Genomic DNA, 17,415 nt, shown 5'->3' on the forward strand with positions numbered 1-17,415 from the left:
TCATATTTTATTATTTATCCTACCTTTTTTATATAATAATTCTATTTTGTATCCTTTTTTTTTCTAGTAATGTTGCAAATTTATCCTTCATATTGTTGGTGCGTGACATCATAACGACAAACGATACAATACAATATAATGCAATATAATACAATATGATACATTATGAAACGATATGTAACAACAATTCAAATAAAGTATACAGATCGGCTAAGGTGTAAATGAAACATGTATTAGAACAAAAAATTCAGTAAGGAGAATGCTTGGTAAAAAAAAAAAAAGCACGAATTGTGGGGTGCCTAAAATGAATATTCTTCTGGCTGCCAAAATACATATTTTGTACTTACGTCTCTACCAAATGTGCTTGTGGTCAATTCGACAATCGAATAATTAATGTATGTAAAAGATTTGTTAATGATTAAAGAATAGGAAAGAGGTTGCTTGGTACAAGTCGCCGAGAGACCTTTAGTTAGATATTGAAACTCGAAACTAAACGTCCTTAACTAAATCATTCAAATGCGATCTAAATTGTGGTCTATTAACCGCTGTAATATGAATTGTAATCTCTTAATTATTTGATTCGAATTATTATTTTTTTTGCAGGGGCAGTGAGGAGGGCAATTTACAGGTTAATTCGAAGCTAGTAAATTTTGCTCTGATTGTATGTGATAGCGCTTAACTATGCCCTTTAAAGGACGAAGCGGTCGCTGTAAATATAATCCGATTTTAAGTCCGGAATCGAATCCTCAGGGAACTAACCTATCTATTACACTTTTCGGCAATGTTATTATCAACTCAATCAATCTCTAGATTCAAGATTTTTGATCAATAAAGACTGGGTTTTTGTTTAACTGCTTCAACTACTATTGAAAACAACAATAAGCTAAAACAAAGATAATTCAATGGTAAAAAGGTCTAGGGCAGTGATTTCCCCAATTGCTAGTTTAGGTCTTGACTCTTCCGCTATAATCTCGCCGTAATACTCTATGAGGATTAAGAGTTATGGGCTATCGTAATTATCTCTCGATCAACTACAATAATTTACTAGAGCATTCTCTCGAACTACTCTAGCTGACAATGGGCAACTTTAAATTATCCCAACAAAGTTTTGTTATCTCTAAACCCACTTTTAAGTTCAAGTAATGAATCTCTTCAATTACCCAAAAGTGGTGTTGTTCAACAGCTATCTAACCTAATATTCTTTTTCAAGCAATATAAGGTAATTAGACACGATTAATCAAGGGCCCATTCAATTAATCACCATATCAAACGTAGTTGAACAATCATATCATAAATCCGGTTCGATTATAACAACTTGATTCAAAACTTCAACCAACAATTGGTTCCATCAACCCTAGATAAGTGTTTAGCTACTCGTAACAAAATAAGAAATAACTACTAAACTGTTCATAATGTAAAACTACAAGAATTAAAAGGAGATAGAAAAACTCTAATGTTTGGTTGATCTTCTCACACTTGTTCTTCCTCCAAAAGTAGTCTAAAATTAGCTTGTTCCCCCAGTTGGGCGAGTTTCTAAAGCTTATAAGGGTTTTACAAAAGTTTTCCCGAAATTACACTTTGGTCCTCAAACTTCCAGCTGCGTGAACAGTTCACCACGGTCGCGGCCAACCGCGGTGAATGCTGACCTTTCTGCCTTCCTTCATTAATCTGTTGCGGTTCGCCGCGGTGCCACCACGGTCGCGGTGGCCTTCTTGCCCAGGCCATTTATGCTTCTTTGTGTTCGGGTACTTCTCGAGTGGGTGTTTTTCTTCACATTATCGCCTCCAAAACACACCATGTTGCTTCCTCTCCTATAATATTCCCTGCTAAACAAAAGAACACTATTTAGAGCATTTTGTTGGCAAATTATCTATAAAACAACAACAAAGTATGATCCTATTAAGGTGTAAATATCGACTATATAGCCTACTATCAACACCCCACACTTAAATCATTGCTAGTCCTCGAGCAATCTACCACGCTCCATCAAAATTTCTTCCCTAAGCTTTTCCTTTAACGACTAACACCATGAACATTTTACAACAATTTGCACCTAGTAGTGAACAACCTTTTCCTCAAGAGTCAAACCTTTTGTACCATGCACATCTGCACTTACTCAAACTACTCTATACAAGAGTCAAGACCTACTGTTCCTTTGTGAATCACATGCCCTCACATCACACAAGAGAGCAGTTCCACATATAACGATAATTAAAACAAGTAGGAACTGAGATAGACAGAATTCGCTCACTCTCAGAAAGAACGTTCACATGCCACAAAGATGCACCATAGGCTTGCCCGTAGTGTAATACTTTACTAATTGAGCTTATTCAGTCTAAGATCAATAGGAGTTTACTTGGTTGTAATGTAGGCTAAGGGACAGGTAGGATATATTTAGATATAGTGACTAACCTCCCTAAGCACTTTTTAATACAATTATATTAACTTAAAGATCATAGTTGTGCCAACCAACACTCCACCTCATTATCAACCATTATCATTGTTTATAACCCATATTTTTCTTCTTTTTTTTTTACTTCAATTTCCACACATTTTCTCTATCTCAATGGTTCCACTCAAAAACCAAGCCACCACCACACACTTTTACTTTTGCATACTTCCATTACGTTCAAGTGCTTATTGGGGGGTACAAGGGTTCAAACGGCAAGCTATTCAAACAATTGGGTAAGGTTCGCAATGTGGTTGCCAAAGAAATAAGCTTATAGGCTCAACGGGGTTAACTACGATGTATTGCATTCAGGTGGGTTTACTTTATATATCTGGCTCAACAAAGAGATGCATATATCACTTCTAAAACTAAAAGAAACTATTATTTCGCTTTGCAAACACACAGGGCAAGTTCTAGGCATCAAATATGAAACATGGAATACAGTAAAACTCACACACACATGGCACGTGACTCACTCCGGATTGGGTTATCAAGACATTCTCTTTTGAGTGTTCAAGTTAAATACAAACGTACAATTTTAAGGCACTCTAACAGGATTTAACCAATGAAGCTAGGCGTTACACTCTAGAGTCTATTGTGTTCAGGTGTAAAAAATCGATTTTTCGCTCGTAGCCCATTAATCCTAACCTAAAACTAAAAAGAACAAAAACAAAACTACCTATATCTGGTTCAATCTAAACCCTTGGAAAAGAACCGTGGCCCAAAGAAAAACCAAGGGGAGTTACTACACTACCTAAAAATAAAATAAAAAAAATCTTTTTGGTCTTTTCTCTAGACTACTTCCCTCAAGAAAATTGTCTAACGGATCCGTCATCAGGAAGAGTCTCCATATTCCAATTTATTTATTTTTTCGACTAAGTCCCTCAAGAATATCGCCGAAAGAGATCCGTCGTCAGGACAAGTCACTTACTATTTTAGATTTCCTAATGAACTATTACTCTGCATCAAAACAATCAAAGCAAGACAAAACAAGCAAAATCAAACAGTCAATTATTACAATTTCAAACATACAATGAAGTATCTCCACCCCACATTTAAAATGAAGACATGTCCTCATGGCTTAAAATTTAAAGAACAGTGAGGTTAAGGAACTTCCCTGAAGGCTCACTCCTGATCGGAGACAGTGTCTGGGTTCACGTTGCATGCACGTCCCAGCGCTCTTAACCAGCCAAAAAATTTCTTCTCCGATTTCACTTGCCTCTCGGCCACCGCATCAACACGGACACCCAAATCATTGACTGAGGTACGCAACCCAGCCATATCCTGCTCCAAAGCTGTCATACAGGTGCTCCGGCGCGGCTGTGATGGGCCTGCCACATCAACTCTCGGAGGAGGGGGAACCTCAGCTACCTCAGCATCATCATCATCATAATCATCATCATCATCATCAGCCGAATCATTATCAGAGTCATCAACATGCACCATCGGCTCTCGTCCAATTCCAATTTTTCTCGCCCAGAATGGGGCTTTTAGTGGCAATCTCCCATCAACCCGAGGGTCTTCAGGGACTCGAGCAATACGGAACAGCCAGGTGATTAGCGAAGGGAAGTAGAGGCCCTTGGTTAGCTCAGGTGATCGAATGAACATCTCTTCATGAATGAGCCGGGCCACATCAAAATCACTATGGGACATAAAACAGTGGATTGCGAATGCCCGTGGTAGATTAACATCTGTCGTGTTGCTGGATGGCAACAATCGACCGTTGACAATGGTGAGCCAACACTTGGCCTCCCAATTCAGATAGTGGGAGTTGAGAGTAATCATGTGCTTGATTCATAGGTGTTTTCCGTCCGGCACACAGATAGTATCAAGAAGAGTGCCCCACAAGGCCCGTGTTTCGCTAAAAATACGATTAGGATCAAATTCACCCCGAAACACAGGCAGCTTGTATACCCTGTGGATGGCATCAAGGGATGCATTTACCGGGGTATTGCGCACCATCACAACCCCATTCTCATGTTCTGGCAAGTTCGCATAGAACTCCCTTACTAGTTGAACATTAGTCTCCTCTGGTACCTCGTAGAAGATGTCCAACTGACACCGCCGCAACTCATTAAACATATTGGGGCATTCCACCTCCAAAGTCGTTCGATGATGTGCACCTCAGGTTGTAGCTTCTTGGCTGCTTTCTGGTTGTACCTATCCTCTATTGTCCTGGATACAAACCGAGTGCTATCGAACTGAGGTGCACTGGCTTGGCTCCTAGATCGTGAGGAGCTTCACGGTCTACTGATGGAGGGTCCGGTGTTTCGTCTCTTCCTGGAGGAGCTCATTGTACCTGTCATACAACGAAACACCTATTAGTGAGTGCGCAAAATATGTGACTATGGATGGTTACTCAGACTTCACCATAACCATTTCACAATAGCTCCTTATATCTCCATTGGGGCAATTTGCCAAACACCTTGTGAGCAAGGTACTATCCAGACACATATAGCCCTCATGGGTACATCCAAGCTCCCCCCCACCAAATAAGTATACTACCACACCAACACACCCCACACTTACTTCATTCAATCACCCACTAATAACACCGTACAAATATGCAATTCACAGCCCCTTCACCAAGCAAATTTAAAAACGAAATGGAAAAGCAAAAACAAGAAGAAAAGGAGTATACCAACAATTACATCTCAACACAATATAAAACTATATAAACTACAACACAATACAACACAATGCCAAAAAAAAAAAAGTTAGAATCTTAGCTTAAGGGGGGAAGGAGGAGAGGAACTGAAGATGGGGGTTGTGTGATTGAAGGAGAAGAATAAGAAGAGGAGAGGAATTGGGGAGGTTAGGGTTTAGAGAGAGAGAGAGAAATTAGGAATATGGGGGAGAGGGTCGTGTTTTGGGTTTAAGAGGGGGGGTTTGGGTTGTAAAATTAAAAGAGGAGGAAAAGAATTCAGAAAAACGGAAAAAAATAAAATAAAAAAAAATTACATGGGACCGACCGCGGTCGACCGCGGTGGGTTTTAAAATCTGAGGCAGAAAGTTTACGCCTCACCGCGGTCGCGGTGAGACGAAAAATATGAGGCAGAATGTTTGCCTTCCACCGCGGTTCACCGCGGTCGCGGTGCTGGCGCTGATTTTTTTTAATATATGAAGTTACATGAATACACTAACAACACATTCGTGGGTTGCCTCCCACACAACGCCTGAGTTAACGTTGCGTCACGACGCAAGCATTTGATCATCACTCCTCATCCGTATACTGGGGCTCTCCCAAAGTGATTACCACTCTATCCCCTTTTTCATCAGACATGCCCAGGTAATGTTTCAACCTTTGCCCATTTACTGTGAACTTGTTTGTCCCATCTTCTGATTCAATCTCTACGGCTCCACTCAAGAACAATTGCACCACTCTGAAGGGTCCTGACCATTAGAACTTTAATTTACCTGGGAACAATCTCAATCTCGAGTTGTATAACAACACTAGATCTCCGAGTTTGAAGTTTTGATCCAAGATGTGCTTATCATGCATTAATTTCATCCTTTCTTTGTATAATCTAGCATTCTCAAAGGCCTGGAACCTGAATTCCTCGAGTTCATGTAATCCCGTGACTCTATTAGTGCTTGTTGTCTCCATGTCTAAGTTCAACTGCTGCAATGCCCAAAGTGTTTTATGCTCTAGCTCAACTGGGAGGTGGCATGCCTTGCCAAATACCAACTTGTACGGTGACATACCAATTGGGGTTTTGAAGGCTGTGCGGTATGCCCACAATGCATCATCCAATTTCTTTGCCTAGTCAGTCCTTGTTGCATTCACTGTTTTTGTGAGGACACTTTTAATCTCCCTGTTAGACACTTCAACTAGCCCGCTCGATTGTGGGTGGTACGGGGTGGTCACTTTATGACGAACTCCACATTTTTCCAACAGTCGTGCGAATGCTCTATTGCAGAAATGGGTTCCGCCATCAGTGAGTATAGCTCTTGGGGTACCAAAATGCGTGAAAATATTCTTCTTTAGAAAGCCTAGTACCCTCTTGGCATCATTGGTCGGGAGAGCCACTGCTTCGACCCACTTGGAGACATAGTCAACTGCTACTAATATGTATTTGTTACCATACGAGTTGACGAATGGCCCCATGAAGTCAATCCCCCACATGTCAAAAATCTTCACCTCTTGAATTGTGATCATTGGCATCTCGTGTCTACGAGATATGTTTCCAGTTCTTTGGCAATCATCGCAGCTTTTAACCCAAGCATGGGCATCCTTGAACAGAGTAGGCCAGTACAAGCCTGACTCCAACACCTTAGCTGCTGTCCGAATTCCTCCAAAGTGTCCACCATATGGTGAAGCATGGCAAGCCTGCAAAATAGATTGTTCATCTTTCTAGGGGATACACCGCCGGATCATGTTATCTACGCATATTTTAAACAATAAAGGTTCATCCCAATAATAATACCGACAATCACGAAAGAACTTTTTCTTTTGTATTGAGGAGAGTTCATAAGGTACAATACCACTTGCTAAATAATTAGCAATATCAGCATACCAAGGTGCCTTTTCCATTGTCATTGCTAGTAACTGTTCATCCGGGAATGTCTCTGTTATATCCTCAACCTCTACCTTCTTTTCAGCTCCTTCCAACCTTGAAAGGTGGTCAGCTACTTGGTTCTCTGTCCCTTTTCGGTCACGTATTTCCAGATCAAATTCTTGTAACAGAAGAACCCAGCAAATCAAGCGTGGCTTTGACTCATTCTTTTCTATCAGGTACTTAATTGTTGCATGGTCAGTGTAAACAATAACTTTCGAGCCAATCAAGTATGACATGAATTTTTCGAATGCAAAAACAACAACCAACATCTCCTTTTCCGTCACAGTGTAATTGAGTTGTGCACCGCTCAGCGTTCTGCTTGCATAATAAATCGGGTGCATTAGTTTACCCTGTCGCTGCCCCAAGACTGCTCCTATGGCATAGTCACTTGCGTCGCACATGAGCTCAAATGGTTGCTCCCAGTTGGGTGCAACAATGATGGGTGCAGTTACCAATATCTTCTTCAGCTCCTCAAATGCCAACCTGCAATCATTAGAAAACACAAAGGGGTGATCATTTTCAAGGAGTTTGCATAATGGGTTAGCAATTTTGGAGAAATCTTTTATGAATCGCCTGTAGAACCCGACGTGCCCAAGGAAACTTCTCACCACCTTGATTGAAGTAGGCGGTGGTAGTTTTTCAATCACGTCAACCTTAGCATGGTCGACCTCAATTCCTTTACTGGACACTCGATGTCCCAGGACTATCCCTTCCTGTACCATAAAATGGTACTTCTCCCAGTTCAACACTAAATTTGTCTCCACACATCTTTTGAGCACTCTTCTTAAGTTGTGAAGACAATCCTCGAATGAATCTCCCACCACGGAGAAATCATCCATAAAGACCTCCATAATATCCTCTACCATGTCTGTGGAAATGGCTAACATGCACCGTTTAAATGTCGTCGGTGCATTGCAAAGCCCAAAAGGCATTCTCCGAAAGGCGAAGATGCCATATGGACAAGTGAAGGATGTTTTATCTCTATCTTCGGGGGCTATTGATATATGATTGTACCCCGAATATCCATCCAAGAAACAAAAGTGTGAGCGCTCGGCCAGCCTGTCCAACATTTGGTCAACGAAAGGCAAGGGGAAGTGATCCTTCCGGGTGGCTGTGTTCAATTTTCGGTAATCCATGCAAATCCACCATCCCGTGACTGTACGAGTTGAGATCAACTCATTGTTCTCATTTTGCACAACAGTCATTCCCCCCTTTTTTGGCACACATTGGACAGGGCTAACCCAATTGCTATCAGAGATGGGGAAGATGATTCTCGCATCTAACCATTTGATCACTTCCTTCTTTACTACCTCTTTCATGTTCAGGTTCAGCCTTCGTTAATGTTCTCTGGAAGGTTTGTGCCCTTCTTCCAAGAGAATCTTATGCATACAGAAGGCTGGGCTGATACCCTTTATGTCTGCCATGGTCCAGCCAATGACAGTCTTGCTTTCCTGCAGTACCTGTAAGAGCTGTTCTACCTGCACATCTAACAAACCAGATGATATAATAACAGGCAAAGTAGAATCGGGGCCTAAGAAAACGTACTTGAAGTGAGCTGGAAGCGGCTTCAACTCCAACTTGGGTGGTTCCTCTACCGATGACTTTGCTGGAGGTGTAGCCCTTTTTTCTAACTCAAGGGACTCGAACTGAGGTTCCCTTTTCCAGAATCCTTGGCCTTCAAGTGACATGACCCACTCAGCCACCCCTTCACCATCCATTTCTTCTTAATTTGTCAAACATGCCTCCAATGGATCTTTAGCAGTCAAGGTCACATCATCTTCTTGCAGGATCACATACACTGCCTCCACTAGAGAGCAATTAACATATTCACTAGGTCTCCTCATAGATTGCTGAACATTGAATATGACTTCTTCATCGTTCAGTCTTATTTTTAATTCCCCAGTCTCACAATCGATCAGGGCTCTCCCAGTGGCCAAAAATGGCCTACCTAAAATGATAGATATCTCCTCATCTACCTGACAATCCAGAATAACAAAGTCTGCAGGGAACACGAACTTCCCCACTTGCACCAACACATCATCAAGAATTCTAGTAGGTCTTTTTACCGTGCAGTTAGCCAGTTGAAGCAGCATCGAAGTCGGTCTAGCTCTGCTAATGCCCAGTTTGGTGTATACAGCCAGAGGCATCAAATTTTTGTTGGCTCCCAAATCACAAAATGCCTTTGCAAAGGCGTAACTCCCAATCATGCATGGAATAGTGAAGCTACCTGGGTCGGACATCTTTTGAGCCATCGGTCTGGTCACTACTGCGATGCAGGTCTGCGTCAGAGTCACTGTGGATAGGTCCTGAAAATCAAACTTCCGTGACATTAGGTCTTTCATCATCTTCGCATAACCTGACATCTCCCTCAAGGCATCCATCAAAGGAATATTCAGCTGAATTTGACGCAGCATCTCCATGAATTTCTTGTATTGATCTTCCTTCTTTTGTTTTACCAGTCTCTGAGGGAATGGTGTAGGTGTAGACATGTGATTTTTGACCCTCCCCAAGATTTTTTATATATTAGCGTAAAATATTTAATTTAGGCATAATATAGATATTTTAAGTAATTTTGACTCTTTTACTTTATTTTAGTAAAAGAAAACAAAAATTACAAAAAATAAGTTCATTAATATTTTGTAGTCATTTTTAATCTAAAAAAATATAAAAATAGTATCGTATTTTTATTTTTATATAATGTTTGAAAATACAAAAAAAAATAGATTTGTTTAATGGTTAGTTTTGTTCTAATAATTATTTTAATAGTAGGACTAATTAATAAATGGGCGCGTATTTTTAATCTCATTCGCGGCAAAAGAATAGAGCTTGGGCTCGAGCAACCCATCTTTAGGCCTATTTTCGGACATAGCCCACAATTGTCAAGCCCATAATTCCTAGGCCCATACCCCTTAACCTAAAACCCTACAACCTAGACTCTACACTATAAAAAGAAGACTAAAGAATAAGAAACAAAAAACGGGGGAAGAAGCTGGAAAGCAGCAAAGCTGCGCAACAAAAACGACCCACCCCCACCCGGATCATCTTCTTCGCACCCCACCACCTCCCTGAACCCAAACGACCCTATCTCTAAAAACAACCCCTCCCGACTTCGTCGAAAACAAAAGAAGGAAACGAAGAAGGAGCTGAAGAAAAACGCAGCAAAGCTGCGCATGGAAGAGGGGAGCTGAAAGAAAGGCAGCAAAGCTGCGCATGCTTCTTCATTTTAAGAAGCTGATAGGAGCAGCAGCTGGAGAAACTGCGCAACACAAACGACCTTCCCCCCCGACCATCATCTTCTTCACGACCCACCATACCTGCGTCGCCTTCTTCACGACCCACCACCCTTGCATCGTCTTCTTCGAGCACACGACCCCCACCCTTTCCCCGTCTCTGTCCTCTAAAAGGAACCATTGTCGTTCTCTTCTCAACCAGCAACCAGTAGAAGACAACACAAAATAACACCTGGGATATGGACTGAAATCTAGAGCTACGCCGAATACACGACGCAGGACCCCCCCCCCATTGGACTTCGTCCTCTTCAGGTTGAAGCAACAGTCCAGTCGCTTACGACACCCCATCTTCTTCGTCGACCCAAAAACAAAAACGTCCAAGTCTGAATTCAAAAGAGAAAGTTGGATCGAGTCGAGTTCGTCGAGTTTGTCGGGTCTATTCAGTTCCGTTAGAGATTCCGGCGGAGGTCTAGGACCGTCTCATGTTCGTTCGAAGCTTTGTTCACAGTTGGTTTCTAAATATAAAGAAAGCTTATCGCGTAAGGTCTATTCTCATACTATTTTACCTTTATTTGCTTTTGCTAGTTTACTGAATGGGTTTTATTCTGCTGCTGCTCTTCGAACTAACCTCCCTTTCATTATGTAGTTTTAGTTGATTTAGTCAGTTTTATGCCGTGGGTGGATTTGTTGGATTCATGTCACCATTTATTGCTTGGTCTTGTTACATGTTAATTTGCCATTTGCTTTCTTTAAAGTTAATGCATATGAATCGTGTTTAGTTAAAAGGAACGTTTAGGTTGGCAACAGTTTTGTTTGTAATTATCATGTTATTGCTTATTTTGGGATGGGAATTCTAATGTTAGTTTTGAGTTAATTGAGAAAGAAACAAGGTAATAGATTGGGGAACAATGGGTTGACTATTAGACTAGACCATTAGGCCGTAAGCATGGGAAATGAACCAATTATGAACATCGTAACTTGCTTTAGGCGTGATTATTATTAAATATCGTGGCTATGGGTACGGTTTCTCGTGGCATAGTCATGATACCTTATCCCCAACTCGGGTGTACATTTATATGACTCAAATCTCAACGGAGTCAAAATGTGTTGACAATCACGGGCGCATTGATTGCGACGTGGTTCGAAACGCGTTTTCGCGACATCGTAATCCTTAAAAATAAATAATGATAGAAAAGAGGTTCATAAATTGAGACGAGCCTCACCGCAAAAAAAAAAATGTGGGGCCCTTAGTAAATAATTATCGAAATAATTAGAATTTGGGATGGTCGTTTAGCGAACTCCATGGCTTTTCCCAAAAATAATACTACGTTAGCATCTTTAGGCACGATTTAATTAAATAACCTTTTTAAACTCGGGTGCGCATTGATGCGGCTCAAACCCAAATCTTGACGAAGTCGAAATGTGTTGATAACTACGGGTGCATTGATTGCGACGTGGTTCGAAACGCGTTTTCATGACGTCGCCATTCTTAAAAAAAATATTATAATAAAAGCGGTGTAAAATTAATAAAAGGCACATAAGCTAGCATGTATTAAAATCAGATAAAATCAAATACAATAGTTAAGCGACCGTGCTAGAACCACGGAACCCGGGAATGCCTAACACCTTCTCCCGGGTTAACAGAATTCCTTACTCGGATTTCTGGTACGCGGACTGTTAACAGAGTCATAAATTTCCTCGGTTCGGGATTCAACCGGTGACTTGGGACACCATTAATATCTCAAGTGGCGACTCTGAATAATTAATAATTAAATCCCGTTCCGATTGTCATTTAAATGGAAAAACTCCTTTACGCCCTTTGCGGGGTGTAGGTGGTGTAAAAAGGATGACAGTAGGTATCACCCTTTGTTCACTGCTTGCTGGCTTCTCTCTGTTGGGGTTCTATGGCACAAGAGGCATCATCTGTTCTGTAGCTTGTTCATTTACCTTAGCCTTACCTTAGCCTTACCTTTTTCATCTTGACCCTGTTCAACTACCACTTCAGTCAGATTTGTTAGTTCATCTACCTCTAGTGGAATTGGAGTGGCTGGCGTAGTCTCTTTGCTGCCTTGTGCAACCTCCTGCTCTTTGTCTAAATCTCTCCCATTTCGAAGACTTACTGCCATCAGCTGATTCGGGTTTTGCTCCTTGGGGTTAATATTTGTATTCGCTGGCAATGTTCCCCGGGGGCGATTGTTTAAAGCCATAGACAACTGCCCCAACTGAGTTTCAATGTTCTTTATAGCTGAGTCATATACTGCCAACTTCTCTTGCATCTTACCATTTGTTCCAATGAGGTGCTGGAGCATCCCCTTGATCTCTACCATGTTGTTATCTTGTTGCTGAGGAGGTAGCTGATATGTCAACTGTTGCTGGTTCTGCTGTGAGTATCCCTGTTGTCTCTGGTGGTATGGCACCATTTGACCTTGAGCTTGCATGCCCCCAGGCTGAGGCACATTGGGTCTGTATTGTTGATTTGGTACCGGTCTCCACTGTTGTCCTCCTTATCTCTGACCCCCAAAGTTGTTAACATAATTCATATCTTCCCTTGCTCCTTGATTTTCACCTTCTCCGCTCCATGGACACACATAAGACTGATTAACACAGGGTGTACACAGTCCTCCATTTGTCGTGTCAACAATATGCACCTGTTTGGTACCAATCTCATCTATCTTCTTTTGTCAAAATACTCATCTGAGTCATGAGTGTGGCCATGTTCTCTGCCTGCGAATTATTTGGGTCGAGAGGTACTGAATGCACTATAGGTGCCAGTGTTGTACCTCTAGCCATCCACCTCGAATTCTGGGACATCTTGTCAAGAAGGACTTTGTACTCGCTGAATGTCTTACTCAAAAATGCACCTTCAGCTGAAGCATCCACATTGGCCTTTAGATTGTCAGCTAATCCCATGTAGAATCTTTGGCCAAGCATCTGGTCTAGAATGTCATAGTGAGGACACTTCACCAGCATCCATTTAAATCTTTCCCAAGTTTCTTGCAAGGTTTCAGTCGGCTGCTGCTTGTACTGCAATATTTCATCAATTTGCCTTGCAGTCTTGTTGGGCGGGTAGAACTTATTCAAAAACTGCTTTACTAATTCCTCCCAGGTGACAATGGAATTGATTGGGAGCGAATTTAGCCAAGTCTGAGCTTCCCCAGTCACAGAGAACGGGAACAGTAATAGCATGATAGCTTCTGGGGTCACATTTGGCTGCCTTTGAGTCACACAAATTGACAAAAAAAATTCAAATGTTGTTGAGGGTCTTCAATGTGTGACCTGGAAAACAATCCTTTATTTTGTAGCAGATGTAGCATGTTGTTGGTGATCTGGAATGTCTCCGCTTGAATTGCGGGCACAGCTATGGCAGTTGCCAGGTTGTCAGTTGTGGGTTGAGCCCAATCATAAAGTGTAGCTTCTGGCACAAGAGGTGCCACCACTCTAACGTTTGGGTCAGCTGGCTCATCCCTGATGTTTCCGTTGACGTTCTCTACGTCACCCATGTCAAATTCAAGCTGGTGTGGTTGTTGTGATTGTTGGATCCTACTGTTAGCACGGTTCAATGCCCTGAATGTTTTCTCGGGGTCTGAAAGTCCTTCAAGCAGTTCTCCAGTCCTCGAAGAATTTCTAGGCATACACCTGAATTCCACAAGAGTTCAGATGTTAGAATTTCAATGAAAATTGTTTAACACCTTTGAAAATTGATTTGAACTAATAATTTTTAACACTACTTCTAAGTTGTAATAAATAACACCGTTAGTTCCCCGACAACGGCGCCAAAATTTGATAACGCCCAACTATGCCCTTTAAAGGACAAAGCGGTCGCTGCAAATATAATCCGGCTTTAAGTCCGGAATCGAATCCTCAGGGAACTATCCTACCTATTACACTTTTCGGCAATGTTATTATCAACTCAACCAATCTCTAGATGCAAGATTTTTGATCAATAAAGACTGGGTTTTTATTTAACTACTTCAACTACTATTGAAAACAACAATAAGCTAAAACAAAGATAATTCAATGGTAAAAAGGTCTAGGGCATTGATTTCCCCAATTGCTAGTTTAGGTCTTGATTCTTCCGCTATAATCTCGCCGTATTACTATATGAGGATTAAGAGTTATGGGCTATCGTAATTATCTCTCGATCAACTACAATAATTTACTAGAGCATTCTCTCGAACTACTCTAGCTGACAATGGGTATGCAACTCTAAATTATCCCACCAAAGTTTTGTTATCTCTAAACCCACTTTTAAGTTCAAGTAATGAATCTCTTCAATTACCCAAAAGTGGTGGTGTTCAACAGCTATCTAACCTAATATTCTTTTTCAAGCAATATAAGGTAATTAAACACGATTAATCAAGGGCCCATTCAATTAATCACCATACAAAACGTAGTTGAACAATCATATCATAAACCCGGCTCGATTATAACAACTTGAGTCAAAACTTCAACCAACAATTGGTTCCATCAACCCTAGATAAATGTTTAGCTACTCATAACAAAATAAGCAATAACTACTAAATTGTTCATAATGTAAAATTGCAAGAATTAAAAGGAGATAGAAAAACTCTAATGTTTGGTTGATCTTCTCACACTTGTTCTTCCTCCAAAAATAGTCTAAAATTAGCTTGTTCTCCCAGTTGGGCGAGTTTCTAAAGCTTATAAGGGTTTTACAAAAGTTTCTCCGAAATTACACTTTGGTCCTCAAACTTCCAGCTGCGTGAACAGTTCACCGCAGTCGTGGCCAACCGCGGTCGACCGCGGTGAATACTGACCTTTCTGCCTTCCTTCATTAATCTGCCTCGGTTCGCCGCGGTGCCACCGCGGTCGCGGTGGTCTTCTTGCCCAGGCCATTTATGCTTCTTTGTGTTCGGGTACTTCTTGAGTGGGTGTTTTTCTTCACATTATCGCCTCCAAAACACTCCATGTTGCTTCCTCTCCTATAATATTCCCTCCTAAACAAAAGAACACTATTTAGAGCATTTTGTTGGCAAATTATCTATAAAACAACAACAAAGTATGGTCCTATTAAGGTGTAAATATCGACTATATAGCCTACTATCAGTATGTATGTGTTAAAAGATCCACTAAAAAGTATAAATAATAAATTTCAAACCTGATAAATGAAATGGATCGTAGTAGATCTCAAATTCAAACTCTTAATGTTCAAATTTTGGATCCGTCTGTGATGAATTGGGAGTGTGGGTTCTAAATCATATATGTTACTCTCCTATACTTGGTTTCCACACAAATACACACATATATTAGAATCTAGTGCTCCATGACTTAGGCCTCATTTGTTCCTTTTTAAGATTAAGATGTTTGAATCTGAATACACATCTGAATATTAAAATGTGTATTAAGATTAAGAAATCTGAATCTGAATATGCACCCGAATATTAAAATGTGTATTAAAATCTAAATACTAAATGATTAAGATTATTGTTGTTTAATTTCCGAATGTATAAAATTTATCTTTATTTGAAAACTAATAAACATAAAATTCAAATAAAATACTAATTAATCTAATATTCTATCAATAAAATATACTTTTTAAAATATGGTAGTTAGTAGTGGTGATGGCTAACGATTGTGCGTGTGAATGCCGACTAGAGGCAGTGGTTGGTGGTGGTTTTGGGTAGTAGCTAGTGGTAATTGATAGTGATGGTGGTTATGGTAGAGGATGGTGGTGGTGGGTGGTAATAGTTAATAATGATGGGTAGTAGTGGTAATTGTGATTGTAATTGAGGAAGGTGGTGGTAGTTTATAATGGTGGGCAATGCCGGCTATGGTTGTTGATGGTGATGCGGTGGTTAGTTATGGTAATTGAGGTGGATAAATTTGTGGTTGTGAATGATGGTGGTGGGAGTAGTGGAGATGGTGGGTGGCGATTGTCGATAATGGTGACGACTATGATTGAGGATGGTGGTTGTGATGGTGTTGGTGGTGGTTGAGTATGGTGATGGTGGATGACATGGTAACAGTTGATAATGGTAAGCGATAGTGGCAATTAATAATAAATGTGGATGATAGCATCTTAATAAAATTAACCTTTTATTGTAAATCTTAATCATATAGACTAGTCTTTTGTTGTCGTATATTCGTTGCGGCACTTATATATCAATGAGACATATTTAGTATTACTATTATCTTGTTTGTTTCCTCGCGCGGTTAGTCCATAGAGCTAACTCGATCGTTGCGACCGATATTCTTTCCCATAATAAAATAATTGGAAGGCTGTTGTGGAAGTTGTTTTTCGTTGGGACCGGTTATTTTTTCCATAATAATAATCATAGCGGAGGTTGTTGTGGAAGTTGGTCAAAGACAGTTAGGGTGAATCGAGATGCGGCAGGCAAGGCTGAGGCATGACTCGTGTGAGACTGATGCACCGTGTTCCACTTTACCTAGGGCCAAATCGGTCTCACAGCAAATTAAGACCTAGGTAGGGCCGTGGGCTAGGGATCGCTCTGCGTGTGAATTAGACGCGCCTATTCGTTATCTAAACTTCTTTATCTTAAACAATTGTTTTTGCACATGACCAAAAAATTTCAGAAATCTTCGTTGTTCTTGAAGGCCCAACTCTTGCTCGTGAATAGTGATTGGTCCTTGACATATTTTTCTTCAATAAATGTTTCACATATTCTGTCTATAATCAATTTGGAAGATGAACAAATGTAATCCTCAGAACATTATGACAATCTGTTAGAGAGAGCTTGAATGTACTTGTTTGATAGTTATGTATACCAATATATAAACCAGTAAAGCTGATGCTTCTTATAGTTCCTTGACTAGCTAAGCTTTCTGCTCTCTTTAATGTAGCACTCTTTCCTTATTATTAGTTCCAACTTGCAACAAGAATGACCTCTTCAAATTTTTGAAACAACTAAATATTAAGCTTTACGGTATATCTTTATGGAATGCTTTACAGACACATAAATAAAATGTTTAGGATTACAAATTCTAAAAGTTTTTTCATTCCCCCCCATCGGGGGCTCAGTCAAATAGTCATTTACATTGAAACAGAGCGAGCATACCACAACATTCTTTGCATTCTACTTCTAGAAAAAATGTATTTAAAATGGAAGAAACCCATCCATCTGTTATGACTTCTAGTCTTGCTTTAGACAACAGTGACATTTTTGTCAACCTTTAATAACAAAATATCACCAAACAAACA

The 17,415-nt window shown here is 40.5% G+C and overlaps 1 protein-coding gene across 1 annotated transcript; it reads right to left on the reverse strand.

Annotated features, from left to right (window-relative positions):
- Window positions 1-8,732: 8,732 nt before the first annotated feature.
- On the reverse strand, window positions 8,733-9,497 carry LOC138876158 (uncharacterized). Its single transcript, XM_070155059.1, has one exon. The coding sequence runs from the start codon at window positions 9,495-9,497 to the stop codon at window positions 8,733-8,735; it is 765 nt and encodes a 254-aa protein (XP_070011160.1).
- Window positions 9,498-17,415: the final 7,918 nt, after the last annotated feature.

Source organism: Nicotiana sylvestris, chromosome 8, assembly GCF_000393655.2.
Source record: "Nicotiana sylvestris chromosome 8, ASM39365v2, whole genome shotgun sequence".
Lineage (NCBI taxonomy): Eukaryota > Viridiplantae > Streptophyta > Magnoliopsida > Solanales > Solanaceae > Nicotiana > Nicotiana sylvestris.

Coding starts and splice junctions, on each gene's coding strand:
- LOC138876158 (XM_070155059.1), bottom strand. CDS start 9,497: ATGTCTACACCTACACCATTCCCTCAGAGACTGGTAAAACAAAAGAAG.